We start from the raw sequence: 18071 nt of genomic DNA, 5'->3' as shown, positions 1-18071 counted from the left end.
TAATCAACTCAAGGTATGTTTTTGAGGAGGTAGCAGCATTATAACATGGCTTAAAGCTCACAAGGGTCAATTTTGCATAATATAGAACCTTTAAGTACTATTTCATTCACATGTGCACACACCTGTTTGTCTTGACCTAACACATGCCTCTGTAGGATCTTCTTGTAGGTGGACGCCGTCTCAAACTCAGATTCATACAGTCTGGAGATCACTAAAGCCAGCTGTAGATCTTGCAATTTTTCCACACAGACCTGCAAAAAAAGAATATTTTGTCACTTCTCCTTTTGGCCAGTGAAATACACACATACACATAGAACACAGAATAAATCACATTAATAACACAGAGTTAGCTGTTCTCGCTGTGGCTTCATTCAGATGCATCTCACATTGCGTTGCCTGGAAAGAACACAAAGTCATTGGTGAAGCTCATTTCCATAAAAGGCCTAAAGGAAGGTCCAGTTTACTCACATGTTTAAAATAATAGAAGTTACTGCACCGGAGGCAAAATGGCAGATAAAAGCTGAGAGCATTAAAGGTTAAACAACAGGATGGCCTCATAATGTCCTTGAAAGGGTAATAGTAGTAATAAACAATCAAAATTCAGTATCATTTATGGGTTATAGAGGTTTTTTAAAAAGGCGAACACAGTAATATGCAATGTATATATGTATGTTTGCAATAGTGAAAATCTTTTATTACTGAAATCTGACTGAAAGCTTAATTAACTTTTATTCACAGTCTAATACAGTGTGTGCATCTTGTAACCAATTCTCTACATGCCTCTGACTTCATGAAGCTAGACACATTCGACATAATCTTATATTTTTTGGAATATAGATTGAACTGAAACATATTATTGCTTCTAAAATTCTCATCATAACATTTTTTTAGTTCTTCAGATATAACTGACCTGTCTAATGGCTTTTAACGATTAGCCAATAAATCCGAACCCAATCATATACATGTTACAGGGTTCCAACATTTTGCTTGAAATCATTTTCCAGGACTTTTCAAGGACATTTTTATACAATTTTTATATTAAAGATGTGGGCCAAGCCCAAGACTATAACAAAAGTCCACAATTATTGCAAATTAATTATACACCAAGGCAAAAACATTATATTTTGTTATGTAGATGGACCCAAAATATTTTCTGGTAGAAAGCAATCATATTGAGAAGTGCTGACAACTCATTCTCTGCATTCCAATAGTACTTTGTGACCATAGTCCCCAAGAAATTTTGTACAAAATGGGTGTAATTTGCTGCATTTTGATGGATTTTAGCTCTGATAGGAACCCTGTATTAACATACATTCTGCTGACTGCACAAAACAAGAAATATTGCAATTGCTGTATGCTATTACATTATTTACAAGATAAATGTATGGCCCATGAGTTTATGCTATTTGTTTTAACCTTATCTAAGTACAAGAAGTTGTTGCTGCAAGAGGTCTACTGCGTAATAATGCTGACAGTGAGAATAGTCAGTGAACCAAAAAGGAATTATTTTGTGTATTTCACAAAGTATTTGTCCTAAATATATGTTTGATTTTCTTTGGGTTTATCTTTATTTAGAACCATCTTATCCATGACGAAGCCCAATTGAAATTTTATGTTTTTATTATGCGAGTTAAGCCTAATTTTAGACCTGGTTTAGTCTCATGTTAGACAATGTTTCACCCTAATTTAGGCTACATCAAATCAACAACAGCTTTTTACCATCTAAAAAACATTGCAAAAATCAAAGGTATACTGTCAAAATCAGACTTGGAGAGACTTATCCATGCATTTGTCTCCAGTAGGTTAGACTACTGTAATGGCCTGCACATTGGCCTCTCCAAACGAGCATAAGACAGCTGCAGTACATCCAGAACACTGCTGCTCGGGTCCTGACTAGGACCAGGAAGTCCGAGCACATAAGTCCTGTGCTCAGATCTCTGCACTGACTCCTGTGGCTCAGAGAACAGACTTTAAAGCAGCTCTGCTTGTGAACAAGTCTCTCCATGGTCAAGCATCAAAGTACATCTTCGACATGTGAGGAGATCTGAGGACTTCAGGGACCAACCTCCTGCTGGTGCACACAGTCAGGACTAAACATAGACTAAACATGGACTAAAACATGGACTAAAACATGGACCCAAACAGAACTAAACATGGGAAATCAGCATTTCAGTTTTATGCAGCTAAAACCTGGAATAGTCTTCCTGAAGATGTGAGACAGGCCTCTACTTTGATAGTGTTTAAATCCAGGCACCAAATGGTTCTGTTTAGCTGTGCACATGACTGAAAGGTTTTTATTCTGCATTCTCTCCTATTTTAATGTAAATTTATGATGATTATTTATGTTCTGATTTGTTATTGTGATTTTAATTTTCTTTTTTATTCTGTAAAGCACTTCGTCTATGAATCGTGCTATACAAATAAACTTCCCTTCCTGATACCAAGTCTGGACCCGGAAAGCCAAACATTATCTTGCAGGTGGTACAGGGTGTGAAAGTTGGAAAACCGCTGCTCTATACTCGCCTCTACAGCGTCTTTGAGCGATCCGGCGAGGAGGAAGAAGGCGGCAGAGTGCTGGAACCGCTGCTTCCCCAGTAATGAAAAGGCATTCTTCAGAGCTGCTTTCCTCCACCGATCTTCTGTGAAATTGTGGCTGAAAAACTCTGTCATTTTGAGATTCTTTTGAGATCTGAGGGAAAATGGGATAGTGATTCAGTTTGCAGGAGCCTGACAGGACACAATTTGTAAGTGGGAGGCATTTTTCAGAAAAATTTTCAGTTAATATACGAGTTTTTGGTACCTGTATAAGCCCCAGACGACTGCCTTCTTTTTCATAGCCAGATAGAATATAGCTGCATCTAGAGGATCATTGTTTTTCTGGAAAGTGGACTTGGCAACCTGAAAAAAACATCATTGAAAAACGAAATTGAGTTTATTTTAACCAAATTACTAGCAATCTTTTGTAATGGATGTTCAATAGTAGAAGTAACTACAGAGCAGCTTTGAAAAAATAGTTTAAACATCCTATGTTAAAAAAAATAAAAAATAAAAAATAGTTTAAAGATCCTATGTTACCTCCTCAAAAACCTCCTCAAAAACATGCCTAGAGTTAGGTTTTGTTTGATTCACACATGTTTGAGTAACACTTTATTATTAGTCTGTCTACATCGCCAAAGCTCAAAATGCTCTGTTCCACCTTGTGATGTCATAAAATGGTAATTTTCAAGTTAACAGCTCCTTTTACCTTTAGTTCATTAGAGATTGGCAATTCCAGGGCTTAAATTTTCCAAATGATTCTAGTGAAGATGGATGAAATTTAAAAACACAGTGGAGCATTTCCCATATTACATCACATAATGACAAAAAAAAAAAAAAAAAAAGATATCTTTATATATATTTTCTTTGCTTATCCCGATAGCCCATTTTTGTTGGATTGTCAAAATGGCCTCATGGGGATTATGTTCTAAAAATAACCTGCAAGAGGCCAAGTCTGCAAAGTAGTTAGCTTTATTGTTTTACAATTATCATATATGTTTTAAGGCTGTAAAACCCCTCACCACACACTTTATATACTTTTCTCAGACAAGCATTTACATTTTCTCACATTTCTCTCTTGTTTAATTAATAGTGACTCAGGTGTATTTCACAGTTCCTCTGACTGTGCTTCTTCATCCTGGCACTGCTCTGCTGTAATGTTGAACATTTATGTAAATTTGGCTGAATGCATTCTGTACTGTACAGGAGACACGGCACAGAGGAGATTGGCTAGGGGACTGTAGAGCATTGTTAATCAATCAGGACACAAAACACAATGCGTGTTCATACGCTGTGAAAAACATGCAAAATTGCACCAAAAAAATCCACAAAACAGTGAGAATGTGAAAGGTGAACTGTGTTATAGCAAGGGACAACTGTATTGTTTTTATTTCAGTTTTTTGTATTATCAATCATTATTATGATCATTATTATGATTATTATTATTAATATTATTATGATCGTTATTATTATTAAATATGTATTTATCTTTATTTTTACAGGAAGACCCAATGAGCACATTCACACTGTTTGGACGCTTGGATTTAGGAGATAAAAACTGAAATTGCTGTAAAATTTCATTTGTTCCATTTAATGAGTTTTTTTGCATTTTTTTTAGATTGACCTAATCCGCCAAATTTCATCTTCTCAAGACAGTATTCACGATATTAATCATAAATTCATATATTGCCTACACCTCTGGCACAGTGTAACTTTGAAAAACAAAAAGCCAGGTCATTTAATCTGGTTGTGAGTTGTATTACTGTTATATAATATATTTGAATATTATTCAGGGGTACAGACCTTCTCAATACACCTGCGGAGCTTGTTGGTACTGCGGAGCCACCAGCCCACCCCCATAGACCTGAGCTCAGACCAGGTGGGCTCGTCTTTCTGTAGAGCAGGCAGCATGTTCAGCAGCTCCTCCTCAGCATCAGAGTGAAAGGCCCAGGCGTAATGGCACGTGGACAGGCCTGAGAGGGGAAAGAGATACCTGATAAAATCACAATACTTCAGATTTACAATTAGTATTCTCTATTTCTCCATCTCTCTCTCTCTCTCTCTCTCTCTCTCTGTTTTTGTCTCTCTGTGTGCTCATCTGTCTCTGTGTGCGTCTATGTGTCTATGTCTCTCTCTCCATGCGTGTGTCTGTGTGTGTATCTCTCTCTCTCTGTGTCTGTGTGTGTGTCTGTGTGTGTGTCTGTGTGTGTGTGTCACCATCTCTCTCTCTGTCCCCCTCTCTAAGTGCTTGTTGAAATTTTTTATTTCAGGAAAAAGCTACATTCTCATAGGATGCGTTCACACAAATACTGCATCAAAACTACACCTAAACTATAAACTGAGATTAATCCTGGAATCTAAACCTGGACTAGACCAGAACTGCACAACCTTCCAAAAATAGCATAACCAGATATTTCGGCAGTAAAAAAAAATTACAGTCTAAATTTGTATTTCAAAACATGTTACAGTAAATTGGAAAAATCCCAGAAGCTGCAGATTTTGTCAACATCATTCAAACTAATTTTCCAGGAGGCATAAAACAAATTGCATTTTCACCTTGTCGTCGCAGCTGTAGTCTGTACGCAGGTGGGAGGGAGGTAGAGAGGAAGGTATGAAGTCTCACAGCCAATAGAAACTTCAGCCCACACTCATCCAGCGTCTCCCCTCCTGGACAGAAATGGAACAGAAATCAGCCTATTTATTTATTTAAAACTAAAAGTAGGCATATAGTTGTATTCATGTTACTGTGGTACCTTTGTTCTTGCCCTGACAGTCCTTGAGGTCAGTGCTGGTGGTTGCTATGGTGTCAGCTAGAGCCATGAGTGACATCTGCTCCATTCGAGTTAGTCCAGGTAAACTGGAGTGAAGGAGGTGGCTGGACAAAATCTGAGCGTGTTCTGGTCCAAAGTAGGTCGGACTGTATTGGGATAAGTCTATCACCTGGAACAGAATTTATTACATTTTAGACTTATTTTAAGGTCCTATATTACACAAAATTGACTCTTGTGAGCTTTAAGCCATGTTATAATGTTGTTACCTCCTCAAAAACACACCAGGAGTTATGTTTTGTTTCATTCGCACATGTTTGAGTAACCCTTTATTATTAGTCTGTCTACATCTCCAAAGTACAAAATTCATGTCATGGAGTGGTAGTTTTCATGTTAACAGCTACCTTTTACCTTTTGTTCAGTAGAGATTGGCAATTCCAGGGCAATTCACCAAAATTATCCTAATGACTGTATAGGGAGTTTATAAACATAGTGGAGCACTTTCTGTATTACAACGTGATATCACAAGGTGGAACAAAGTGTTTTCAGTCTGAGAGAAAAACTTGTGTGTTAAACATGTATGAATTAAACAAAACACAACTCCAGGTATGTTTGTGATGAGGAAACATTATAACACAGACAGAGGAAACAACATTGTAACATAAGTCAAAAAGTAATAAAATAATAAAATAAAAAAAAATCGCCCTTTAAACTCTAATGTCTGATTTGCTTTGTGCACCTCACTGTTAGTGGCACTACTTCCTGTCCAGCTTTATCTCTGAGGTTTTTTGCGGAGTCACAAGTGAATAAATATTTAAAGATGAGGCAGTGGACAGAGAGCGGTGCGTGGGTGTCACTGACAACATGTTAAACACTACACAAATTAAACACAGAAGTGTCTCTGGTGAAGTATTTGTTTGTCATGTTTGTGTCTCAGTGCTAACACTAATGCTAATTTTGAGGCATAATAAATATAAAAACAATGCCACAAACATAAGTATTTTACATATAAAACAAATGGGTTTATGCAAATTTTAATACATTGTTTATTTTATATTTTCCGATTTTAATAAAAGTGACTGTTAGCACACTATTTAGCTCACTTTGTCTCAAAGCTAATATGCACAGAGCCTATTCATTTTAATTTTATCTTTAAAAGTTTAAAATTGAGCTGGAGGACAGGACAGTTCTTCACATTGCAGATTTGTTGACCTGGTTTACAGTTAATATCACTGTAATATCGCCTATCCACATGAAACAGCTTCACAACCAAAAGTTCAATATATATTTTAATCAACATAAATAAACATTGCCTCAGAAACTGGTATGATTATTCAACCCCAAAGTCGTGCTAGTTGCCAAACGAAAGGAGTTTAAGCAACAAGATTAATTTGGATTACTGTATTTTCGGGACTATAAATCGCACTTTTTTAAAATAGTTTGGCTGGGGGTGTAACTTATACTCAGACGTGGATTATATACAAAATTATTAAAATATACAATTTCACATCTTCGTTATTGTCACACTGGTACACACTCTAGGTTTGTGTACCAGTATGACAGCCACGCAGAAGCAGCACTTCCTCTACTTTCAGGAGCTGGCTGAGTTGTTCAGAAGCGACACTGAGGATGAAGAATTCATTGGATTTAGTGATTTGCGGCGAGATCAATTCTCTATTTTATTGTTGTTATTATTATAACTTGCCTTTAAAGATAAAATGTCTGTTCTTGGTCTCTAAATTTGTAAAATAAATTTCCCCAAAAAATGGAACTTATAGTCCAGTGCGACTTATATATGTTTTTTTTCTTCATTATTATGTATTTTTTCGCTGGTGCCACTTATACGCCGGAGTGACATATAGTCTGGAAAAAACGGTAGTTTGTGAACTCAATGTCTAACTAATAATGATATCATTCAACATTTGTGAATCAAGGTTGAATATTCCATACGCCCATGCCCCTGCCTCCATTTGAACCATAGACTGTATGTATAAATGGACACAGCTAACCTGCTAGCTGCTGCGTTCCAAATAGGAAGTGAGCATAGGGTGCAGTTCCAGCTCCATCGACACTGACTCCAATTTATTTTACATTAGAAAACTATCACCTCACTCTCTGTAACTCATTTTGGTCTTAAAAGTATTAACCCAAGACAAATCAGGCGCCTTCTTTCCTGCAGTCACTCCCCTAGCATTAGCAACAGGTTTGATTGCACCACTGGTTTGGCAGGGGGTGGACGCTTAGCTATGCTGTCAAGCAGGAAGGAGCATTAGCTTCAACAGCCTTGCTCCATATTGGCTCTTTGGTTGCTATGATACTTGCGGTCAGAATTTCTAACATGAACTCAGCTCCAAATTCACCCCTATAACTGCAGCCTTGATGAGCTTCATTTGACTGGAGCCAAACTCTATGGGTGACGTCACACTCACTTAGTCCACTTCTTTATACAGTCCATGTTCTGAATGTGATCAGTAAAACTAGACCTTGTTCCCGGTTTCCTCTTGGTCACTATCCAGAGGGTCCAGCTCTCCTAAGGTTGGGGTGTGAAAGAGCTCGTCGTAAGCGTCTGTGTGGCTGGACCCGTGGCCACTGTCTCTGCTCACACTGCTCACTTTATCTACACAAGGTCAAACAGAACACACAGGGGTTACTTAAAATGATACCTCTGACACATGCAGTTTACCATGATGCTTTGCACATTACAGATTACTACAGAGTACATCTTTGACATGTTAGTGCCATATGAACCATCTTGCACTGCCTCCTGCTGGTGCCGGAGTCAGGACTAAAACTAAGGAAACAGCGTTTCAGTTTTAATGTCTTTCTTATTCTGTAAAACACTTTGAATTACTTTGTGTACAAATTGTGTTATACCTTGCCTAGAGAATGCATTGATAACGACTTCTAGCATCACATGATCAAATAGGCTTTAAAAGGTATTAACAGAGTCCTCTTTAGTGGCTTCTGTAAAAGGACATTCAAGTTTTGGTAATGATGTGCTAGGGCTGGATGATATGGCAGTATATTTTTTTCAGACAGTGGATGATTTTGAGTTTAATCAAAATTAAAGGTAATCTTTCTGACTCTTTACAATTTCTGCAATATATGAGAAATGACTAGAATGAAAATGTAAACTGCCTTCAGTGACATTTGTAGAGATATTCAATCTGATTTTAACAGTTCAAATTTGTTTTTTGTTTTTTTACAATGACAGTTGTTTAACTGAACTATAACACTGCTTCGCAAATAATAAAGTCAGGAATAAACTTATAATATTGATAATCCTCAATTTCACGATTTTGCAATTTTTCAAAATCTCGATTATAAAATGTGGAGTGTGATGTTTTCAAATTAAAGAATGTGAGAGCAGATGGGTTTAACTGTAAATAGATTTATATTTAGATGTATTTTAATTGTTTGTAACCTGCCCAGGGACAGCACATGGAAACTAACTTTAGCTAAGTCTGGTATAATGTGTCTCTTCTTCTATGAGATTAATGTGTTTACACCTGGTCCCTGTTAAAATAAACCAATACATTAAACTAAATACACAACTTACACAATTATTTCGATTAATTTCCCAGCCCTGCTGTAAATAAGCACAATTCCTAATGTTAAATATCCAATTTGTATGCAGTTCCAACACATGTGAATGACCAGTTTGTTCAAATTAATTAAAACTGTGTGAATGTTGATATAGTAATGCAGGGTGATCCTTCACACCTGGTTTCTGGGCAGAGTCCTCGTCAGCTGCGAGTAGGGCATACAGAGGCAGAGGAGGCACAGAGCTGATCTCGGTATAATCTGGAGATGACTTCTCAGTTTGACTAAAGATCTTGAGGTCTCGGGCTGTGCTGCCTCCTGCGCTGATGGTCCGAGAGCGCACACGCTTCTCAGGATGTGTGTCTCTGTCTCTCAACGACACCACCTCTCCTGCTATGCACTTCACCAGATGTGAGAGAATGGCTTTGGCACGATGGACCTAAAAACAAAACAATATATGGTGTTAAAACTTCATTTGCACAAACAGAGAAACTCCTATAAAGCAATAAACAAGTGGCACGATCTCCCAACTGAGGTAAAAAGCCAAACAAGAAAGTAGACAGTAGGAATTATTCTTATTGTTGTATTTGCATTGTATAATTTATTTCTGTAAATCAAGGACTGCAGATGGAAACGAGCTACTTGGCCATAACCTGGTGCACAACATCTGTTTTTTTATGAGGGTTTTTATGTAGTTTTTTATGTGTCTGTACTTTATCCCTTCAAATAAAGACTACACTTAACTAAATTAAATAACAGAATGACCTCTACAAAGAACAAAATAACCCATTTTTATAGATTAATTTTATACATGTAGTTCTGAAATTCATGGGATACTTGCATTAGTTTAGAAGTTCATATTTTAGCCTTCTCTGAAATGCTATTGAGTTATTTACAATATCAAATCCTACTTTTCAAAGCTAATCCAATTGCTACGATTACTTGAAAAAAAAAAATTAACTGTGGTATTTATTACAAAACTGTGCAAGCCTAATACAAAGTAAGTAACTATACAGAAAAGAACAATGAGTCAGTTAGCTATTGTCCCTTTTATGGATAGCTGGACATCACACCAGCGAGCAGCAGATTATTTTTTTTCCATTTGTACCAAAATTACTACAGAAATTGAAGAACAAAGAGCGTACATCACAGTGGGCGTGTACCAGTGACAGTGAAAACTTAGATTGATCAGCAAACTGTCGTCTTAAAAATAAGCGATTAAGGATCACTCCAAAAACATTTTCGAGAGGGTCAATGAGAATGAGACAACTATAGCATGGTTAAAAGCTCTAAAAAAGTCCAGTTTGCAGAATAGGTATACTTTAATTACTCACCTTCCCTAAATCCATAAGTTCCAGTAGCTGAAATGGGTGGTACTGGGGCAGAGTGGGGAAAAGGTTGTGAGCAGCTTCGAACAGTCCCGAGTCCTCCATTTCAACAGGCAGATCATATGCAGTCTTCTTCCCACTGAGTTTCTGCGCTAAACTCATCATTGACCTCGTAGATGCCCTTTTGGGGAGGGACAAAGATGGCATGAAAGGCGTCGGAGTTGTGGTCGGCTCTTCTGGACACTGACGAAGAGCAGAGGAGATGGAGGACACGCTGCTGCTGATGTCTGTGTCTGGGATATTTAAAGTAGACTGCTGAGTTGGTTTAGGCGGTTGCCATTGGGAGTAGACATGCATTTCACAGTCCATTCCCAAAACTAAGATTCCATCTCGGACCCAGGATAGAGACACGGGGATGGGTAAAGTCCCCTCAACAGAAGACACTAGGTTCACAGTCCGAAGGAGTACAAGTTGAGATAAGCTGTGGTCTTTGCTGCCATAGGACGATAACCCCAACTCAGGAGGTTTACCAGACAAAAGTCCATACATAAAAATCTTTGTTCCTATGCCAACGGTAAGAACATGTGAACCATTCTCTTGCGAAACCCAATCCAAATGAACCAAACTTTTCCCAGTCCAACCACTACAATTCCCAGAAGGTATAGAATATTCTGTGTCTCCATTTGGGATATTTTCAGATGGGACGTCGCTTATGCCGTTGGGAGTTATGGGGTCCACATTGTCCAAGACTATAGTCTGTTCTAGGATCCACTGAGCCCCTCCTGTGGACTCGCACTGGAAGATGCCAATATGGACACTGGGAATTCTGTTGTTGGGAATGTTTGGGCTGAGAGGGGAGTTTAGACTGTGTTTGATGCCAAGTTTTGGGACCAAGTGTGTGCTAGTTAAGTGGGGATGAGGGGAAGACATAAGAGTGGGAGGGGTCAAAAGTGTCAAATTGTGATGAGGGGCGGAGTTCAGAAGGGCGGAGTTCAGAAGGGTGGAGTTCAAAGGTGAGTTTGGCTTGTGTTTGTAAGCCACAGCTATCCGCCCTGTGTGGCAGCAGCTGACCTCGATGGGTGACCCGGGTAAAGTGACTACGCTGTTGTTGGGAAGATCTTGTTCTACTTGCAAAGGCCACTCTTCCCACTGGTACTGTGGCTCTGGTGTGCCGGAGGGGTCAGAGGTCATGACGCTGCACCTCCAGAAGCGAACTGTCCCATCAGAGCAGGACGTCGCGAGGAGGTAAGGCACATGTCCCGCAGGAAGTGAACAGGACCCACTGAGGTGACCTGGAGGAAGCACATAAATGCATAACATTACATTTAAAAAGGCAGATGTATGTAGGATTACTTGTATATAAATATTGATACGGCGATTTATTGTGTCAGAAAGTACGAGCGCATAAATCCTGTGCTCAGGTCTCTGCACTGGCTTCCTGTGGCTCAGAGAATAGACTGAGAACCAGGACTCAACCAGGACTCAACCAGGACTCAACCAGGACTCAACCAGGACTCAACCAGGACTCAACCAGGACTCAACCAGGACTCAACCAGGACTCAACCAGGACTCAACCAGGACTCAACCAGGACTCAACCATGGGGAATTCAGTTTTCTGCAGCTAAAACCTGGAACAGTCTTCCTGAAGATGTGAGACAGGCCTCTACTTCCAGGCTCCAAATGATCCTGTTTAGCTGTGCATATGACTGACAGGTTTTTATTCTGCACTCTTCTCTTTTAATGTTCATTTTAGGATAATCATTTATGTTTTGATTTTGTTTGTATTGTATTGCATTTTGAATTACTTAGTTTTTCTCCTTATGGCAAGGCAAGTTTATTTGTATAGCACAGTTGGTACACTAAGTAAACTTTTGATACAATTCTATAATACATAGATACCGGGCATGTATAATGGTCCTAATTCCCAGATATGAAATAATGGATTTATAACACGTCTGAAAATCTCAAATTGTATGTTTGATTCTCAAGATGATTATAAATTCATAAATCCAAATTAATCCCCGACTTTGTGCCGTCAGTTACAAACCCCAGCACCTGTCTCAGATGATGAGTTTTGATTTTGAACTATACAAAAGAGTCACTTGTACAAAGTCTGTCCTAAATATGATTTCAGTCCATGGGAACATAAGCTACATTGACTACTTTTAAAATTTTTCAGTGTGTGTATTTTTTTTTCTGTTAGCTACAAAACTCAAAAGATTATGGTCAGATTTCTACTGAAAAAAGTTTGTCCATGAGCCATGTAAAAGACCTGCCTTAGGACAATGCATTAAATGAAGCTATTGTGCCAACTATTTATATTGAGGCTTCTTGCCAATATATAATACTACTAATTTGAGGCTTCTTGCCAATACATAATAATACTAATAATAAATAAGCAACATCCTAATTTAAACAAACAAACAAATTCTTATCTTATGATCAAGAATAATTCTCTTGTTTTTGTCTCATATTGTACCTGCTGCCGGCCTCACACTGACAGCTTCCACTCCCACAGGCAGGGGGAGCTCTTGGCTGTAGACCCTCTGTGAGGTGAGGCAGAGGCGACACGCACTCTGCAGGTTTGAAGTGCATGGTTTACTTTTCACCGTCACAGGAGGAGTCACTGAATCAAAATTAAAGTTTAACTGGGAGCTGTTGGTGAACGAGGATGTAGAAAGGTCCTTCTCTGCATTTGTTTCGTCTATAAAGACACAAAGAAAAGAATTAGGGCCGAACGATTTGGGAAAAATATTCTGTCTGAATCAGAACATGCAGTTTTATGTAAAAGACAAGATATCTTATTAATATGATATAATAAAAACTGTAGCCCATGCAATTTGCTAACTGCATTCATTCAAATGCGATTTATGTTTAAAGGTCCTATATTTCACAAAATGGACTCTTGTGAGTTTTAAGCCATGTTATAATGCTGTTACCTCATCAAAAACATGCCTGAAGCCGACTCACGTTTGAGAAACCCTTTATTTTTAGTCTGTCTACATCTCCAAAGTTCAAAATGCTCTGTTCCACCTTGTGATGTCATGAAGTGCTAGTTTCCAAGTTAACAGCTCCTTTACCTTTAATTTAATAGAGACTGGAAATTCCAGGGCTGAAATTAACCAAATGATTCTAGTGAAGGTGTATGGAGTTTAAAAACACAGTGGAGCACTTCCTGTATTACCACATGACATCACAAGGTGGAACAGAGTGTTTTCTGTTTGAGAGAAAAACTCAGCCTAAATATGAAGGGCTGGTGTGTTAAACACATGTGAAACAAAACACAACTCCAGGTCTGTTTGTGATAAGGAAATAACATTATAACACAGATCAGAAAATAGCGTAATATGGGCCCTTTAAGTTCATAAAATGGAACAAAACTATGCAATATTGACAAGTGAACTCACCCAAACCGACAGAGAGAGCGTTGAGACATAGATGCCACATGTGGAGCAGTGATCGGCCCGTTCCCGTTATTTCTACCACCACCAAGAAGAACCGGGCTGAGAAGAGCGGAGGACTAGAGCCTATAGAAAGACATAATGCAAAAATATACAGCTATGACATAATGGGTTACATTCATGTTACATCACAACATTCAAGACTGCCCATCTGTATGTTTAAAAAAAAGAGTTGCCATAGCGATTACCAATTTAAAACTAAATAAAATATATATCTTATGAATGGTAAGAAGTCATCAAAATGTCAGAATTCTATATAGGTGGAATTTGCTGATATGTAGCTACTTAAAATAACTATATTATACATTTTATTATAGAAACAAAACTTGTATCCCATGGAATTACAGAAAGGAATTGTTGAAGCACCCTTTCCTTCTTTACTGGATTCTGTAGTTATAATACACATGCAGAGGAGAGGAGGAGAGAGAAAGAGGAGAGAAGGAGGAGAGAGGGAGAGGAGGGAAGAAGTGAAGAAGAACTTTCAATACAGGATCTCATGATTGTCTATATCTAAAGACTGACTGCACTAGAACTGAAATGGGACAAAAAGCTTTTGGCTATTTTGCTTCCCAAAAATGGAATACATTTCAAGGACATGCAAAACTAGATAGATTGGTCCCACGAATGCACTTTAATAGTTTTTAATGTTTTAAATGGTCCTATGCAGTTATGTGTTTTGTATTTTTTTTAAAAGTCTGAGTGCTCTCTCTGGGCCCTTTGTAGAAATAAAATGTTTGTTGAGTTAATCCTTTACAAATAACGATACGGTTTAACATACATTTATGACATATTTGGATATTTCTTTCTTCTCCCCTAGAGGACGCTCACCTCTATTGGAAATAATATTATAAATAAAAACGCTTCGGTTTCCGATTATGAACAACATTTTGAGGACTTCAAAAGATAATACATTTTAAATTGTTAATTGCTCCGGCAACAATCCTGTTTTTTCATCATTATAAAACACATGGATTCAATGAACTGTGTACTGTGTATTCAACATAGACTTGACTCTAACCTGTCTCAGAGCTGTCTGATGCTTCATCTGTCTCAGTGCGCCCATATCCCAGGATCAAGTCTTCTTCAAAAACATGGAGGAGCTGAGTCTCTTTGCCCTGCTGTACACACATGCAGAGATTGTGTTATGAAGCGTGTGTAATGTGAATCAGAACACAAGCGGAGTCTACAGCTAACAAGCACATAATCGCTCCTCAAGCTCTGCCCTTCACGGCTGACCTTTCATGTGATGCAAGAAAATCACATAGTTCGAACTCAAGAGTGCCAAGTTCATTCAAAGTAAAAACAAGAAATGCACAAGATACTGAAATCAGTTGGACTAAAATATTGTCTTATAGATACTTACAAAGTCTGTGATAGCATCCAGCTCAATGATGCAGCCCGGTTTGGCTGTGGACTGCTGGCTAATGATGTTAAAGACCTCTCCTACATATTTCTAACACAAAACAACACAGATTGTTGTTATTTTTAGCTTCTGCCATTACATTGCAAACTGGTAAAATGAAGTACTCACTGATATCTCAGGGTTGGAGAGCTCACTCAGAAGTTTCTTGGCTTCTATGACAGCCTGATATAACCGAAGTGAGTGACCGTCACTGGCCACAAAGCAGGCGCTGGGAGAGTTACAGTAAGCTCCTGGAGAGAAGGTCAAGTACACAAGATTCATTCTCATTGACAAAAGGATGAACCGATATGAATCACTTTTTGAATTAATGTATGGGCCATAAAGGCAGAAAAACCCTACAATTCAAATTTCTGCACACAAGGGACAACACACTCACTACTCACTATACACACACAAGACACACACTATACACACGCAACACACTCTCTGTATATACACTTATAGAACAGTTCATTTGAAGTTAGTTAGAAGTTAAACCAACAACCCCTTAATATAAACATGTCATTTGTTCTTTCTGGTGACATATTTGACCATCGAACAAACACTGTTTTAAAGCTTTTGAAAATGCTGTCAGACCATTTCATTAATCATTTGTTTAACATAAAAAAATAGAAGCCTGTCTTACCTAAACATGTGCTTGGGATCAGTGTGGGCAGCCACGCCACATTGGAGAACGCTGAAGAATGCAGTGAGTTGATGCGAGCCAGTTCAGAGACTCCCCCTGACAGAGACAGAGGCCCCACAGGCTCCACTCTCCACAGGATGAGCTCGCTGTAGATGGCATTCGGATCTTGGGAAATGCCTCCCAGTGAAAGGCGATTTGGTCGGAGGCTGTGCTCGGGAGGGGCCAGGATGTTGTCCACATCTGGAGTTCTCAGGGCGTTGTGATGAGAGGTGGTGAGCAGCAGGGGCAGCACTGAGTGACAGGCCAGGTCGTTGAGGTGGAAGCGGTGCCCACAGTACCGGGACTTATGAGACACGCTTAGGACAGTAGAGAAAGCAGAGTCCTCTGCGAAGCTCACGGCCCACTGGTTCAGCGAGCCGTCGTCGTGTTTGGAGATCATCAGGACATTCGGAGTGAATATACTGAAACGGAGGCTGTTGCTGGGGGCCGCTTTACTTTGTCCAGCATAACTGATGAGAGCAGATTTGGCTTGGGGCAGAGAGGAGCCGGGGGGGCGCTGTCTGCCGTGTTGCAGAGCCAAGTCCACATTTTTATTGCAGGCGTACATAACCACGCTATGGCTCAGGGAGATGGCATCACCTGCAGGGAATGCTACTGGAATACGGGATACAAAAGACACCTGGAACACAAACAACCACAGTGAAACTCTGAGCTGAATGGCTTTTGAGTCTGAACCATAGACTGAAAGGAAATGTGTTGAAAAGAAATGCTGCTTTTGCCTGTATATATAAGTGGACATAGCTAACCCGCTAGTCGCTGTGTTCCAAATGGGAAGTGATCATGTGCACTTCCGGCTCCATTAACTCTGACTCCAACAGTTTACATTAGAAAACTGAGGCCCCTCTCTCTGTAACTGCCAGGCTCATCATTTTAAAATATTCGTATTAACAAGCTCTACATGAACTTGGTATTTTTATTTCACTATTGTGTCCATAACTCAAGATATGAACATGAGTACCAGACAAATAAGGTGCCTTCTTTCCGTGAGGTTGCTCCCGTTAGCATTAGCAACAGGTTTGATTATCAGTGTTTCTAAGCGCCTGTTCCCTGCTAAACCAGCGGTGTGGGCGGGAAGGGGTATTACCTTTAACAGCCTCTCTCAGGACTGGCTGCTTAGTTGCTATAATACTCGCGGTCAGAATTCCTAATATGTAACTCTGCTCCAAATTTGCCTATAACTGCTAGCCTCAATGAGTTTCATTTGACTGGAGCTGAACGTTATGGGTGATGTCACACTGACTTAATCCACTTCTTTATACAGTTTACACAGCAGGATGGAGGAAGGAGGGAGGTTATTTTTACCTGAGCTTGTCTAAACATGCAGGGCTGGTATTCGTCTAGCCAGTCCACGAGCCAGACCAACAGAGAGCCGTCCATGGGGTGAATACTGAACAACATGTCGGCCGCTTTGTTCCACTCCTCTAACAACACCTGCACCTGATGCTCCACTGAGGCAAAGGGAAGCTCCATGGACTCTGGCTCTGGGTCACATGACTTTGCACCACTTTCTTCAAGATGATCCTCCTCTTCAGGATCTAGAACAAATCCAATGACATCGTATTTAAAAGAGTCTGTACCCAGTTTATCTCACGTTGAAAAGAAATGCTGTTTTTGCCTGTATTGATTGCATTGTAAAAGCAACTCATTATACAACACATACATTAGCATTTCAATGACTATAAACTCCACTGACCCCAGCTTGTTTGCTTACAAGCTTAACAGTTTAAACTTAATTAGCACCCTCTCGTTTAAAAATCTGTCAAATCTGTAAATATCTTCTCCACGCTCTCTAATAGTGTAATTTAGTTAGTACCTTCATTTGATAACTCCTGCTGTTGCTCCAAACTGGCCCGCAGCTGCTGAAGGAAGACTTCCATGGCTAAAGTGAACTGAAGCTCTTTGTTGTTTAACCAGTGGACGGTAAAAAGGCCTCCAGACTCGTCATCATCAGAAGATAGAGACGAGATCGAGGGAAGCAAGGGAATGTCTGCAAAAGATAAGAATATTATGTTTAACCACTGGCTGTGATCTACATTATAGTGATGCATGTGAGTGTATGAGCATGTGGGAAAGAGAGCAAGAACGGCTCAGTTGGTAGAGTGTTTGTTGACTGATCCAAAGGCTGGAGGTTCGAATTCCGCTCTTGACATAAACATCATTGGTTGAGCAGTCAGATCTGGTTCTCACAGATGAATGCTGCTGCTGTGTCCTTGGGCAAGGCATTTAACCCACAGGCAGGGAATGGGTGAGTGGTTACTTGATGTAAAATGTTTTTTTGTTATTAAAAGGCTCTAGATTACGCAAAATTGACTCTTGTGAGCTTTAAGC

General features: G+C 39.3%; 1 protein-coding gene across 1 annotated transcript in view; it reads right to left on the bottom strand.

The window, feature by feature from the left end:
* The window catches only part of LOC117375674 (dmX-like protein 1), a 91453-nt gene that overhangs the window by 46522 nt on the left and 26860 nt on the right, over positions 1-18071 (bottom strand). The window contains exons 11-27 of the mRNA XM_055224281.1: positions 17557-17730; positions 17046-17278; positions 15684-16362; positions 15167-15288; positions 14999-15088; positions 14654-14753; positions 13582-13701; positions 12654-12878; positions 10181-11466; positions 9027-9285; positions 7787-7920; positions 5289-5475; positions 5092-5202; positions 4339-4508; positions 2801-2898; positions 2524-2689; positions 123-251 (exon numbers count right to left, since the gene is read on the bottom strand). Coding sequence (XP_055080256.1) covers positions 123-251; positions 2524-2689; positions 2801-2898; positions 4339-4508; positions 5092-5202; positions 5289-5475; positions 7787-7920; positions 9027-9285; positions 10181-11466; positions 12654-12878; positions 13582-13701; positions 14654-14753; positions 14999-15088; positions 15167-15288; positions 15684-16362; positions 17046-17278; positions 17557-17730 — 4283 coding nt within the window. The remainder of the gene's footprint in view (positions 1-122; positions 252-2523; positions 2690-2800; positions 2899-4338; positions 4509-5091; positions 5203-5288; positions 5476-7786; positions 7921-9026; positions 9286-10180; positions 11467-12653; positions 12879-13581; positions 13702-14653; positions 14754-14998; positions 15089-15166; positions 15289-15683; positions 16363-17045; positions 17279-17556; positions 17731-18071) is intronic.

Source organism: Periophthalmus magnuspinnatus, chromosome 9, assembly GCF_009829125.3.
Source record: "Periophthalmus magnuspinnatus isolate fPerMag1 chromosome 9, fPerMag1.2.pri, whole genome shotgun sequence".
Taxonomy (NCBI): domain Eukaryota; kingdom Metazoa; phylum Chordata; class Actinopteri; order Gobiiformes; family Gobiidae; genus Periophthalmus; species Periophthalmus magnuspinnatus.
Note: the sequence above shows the minus strand (reverse complement) of the source record. Positions and strands in the feature narration are given on the sequence as shown.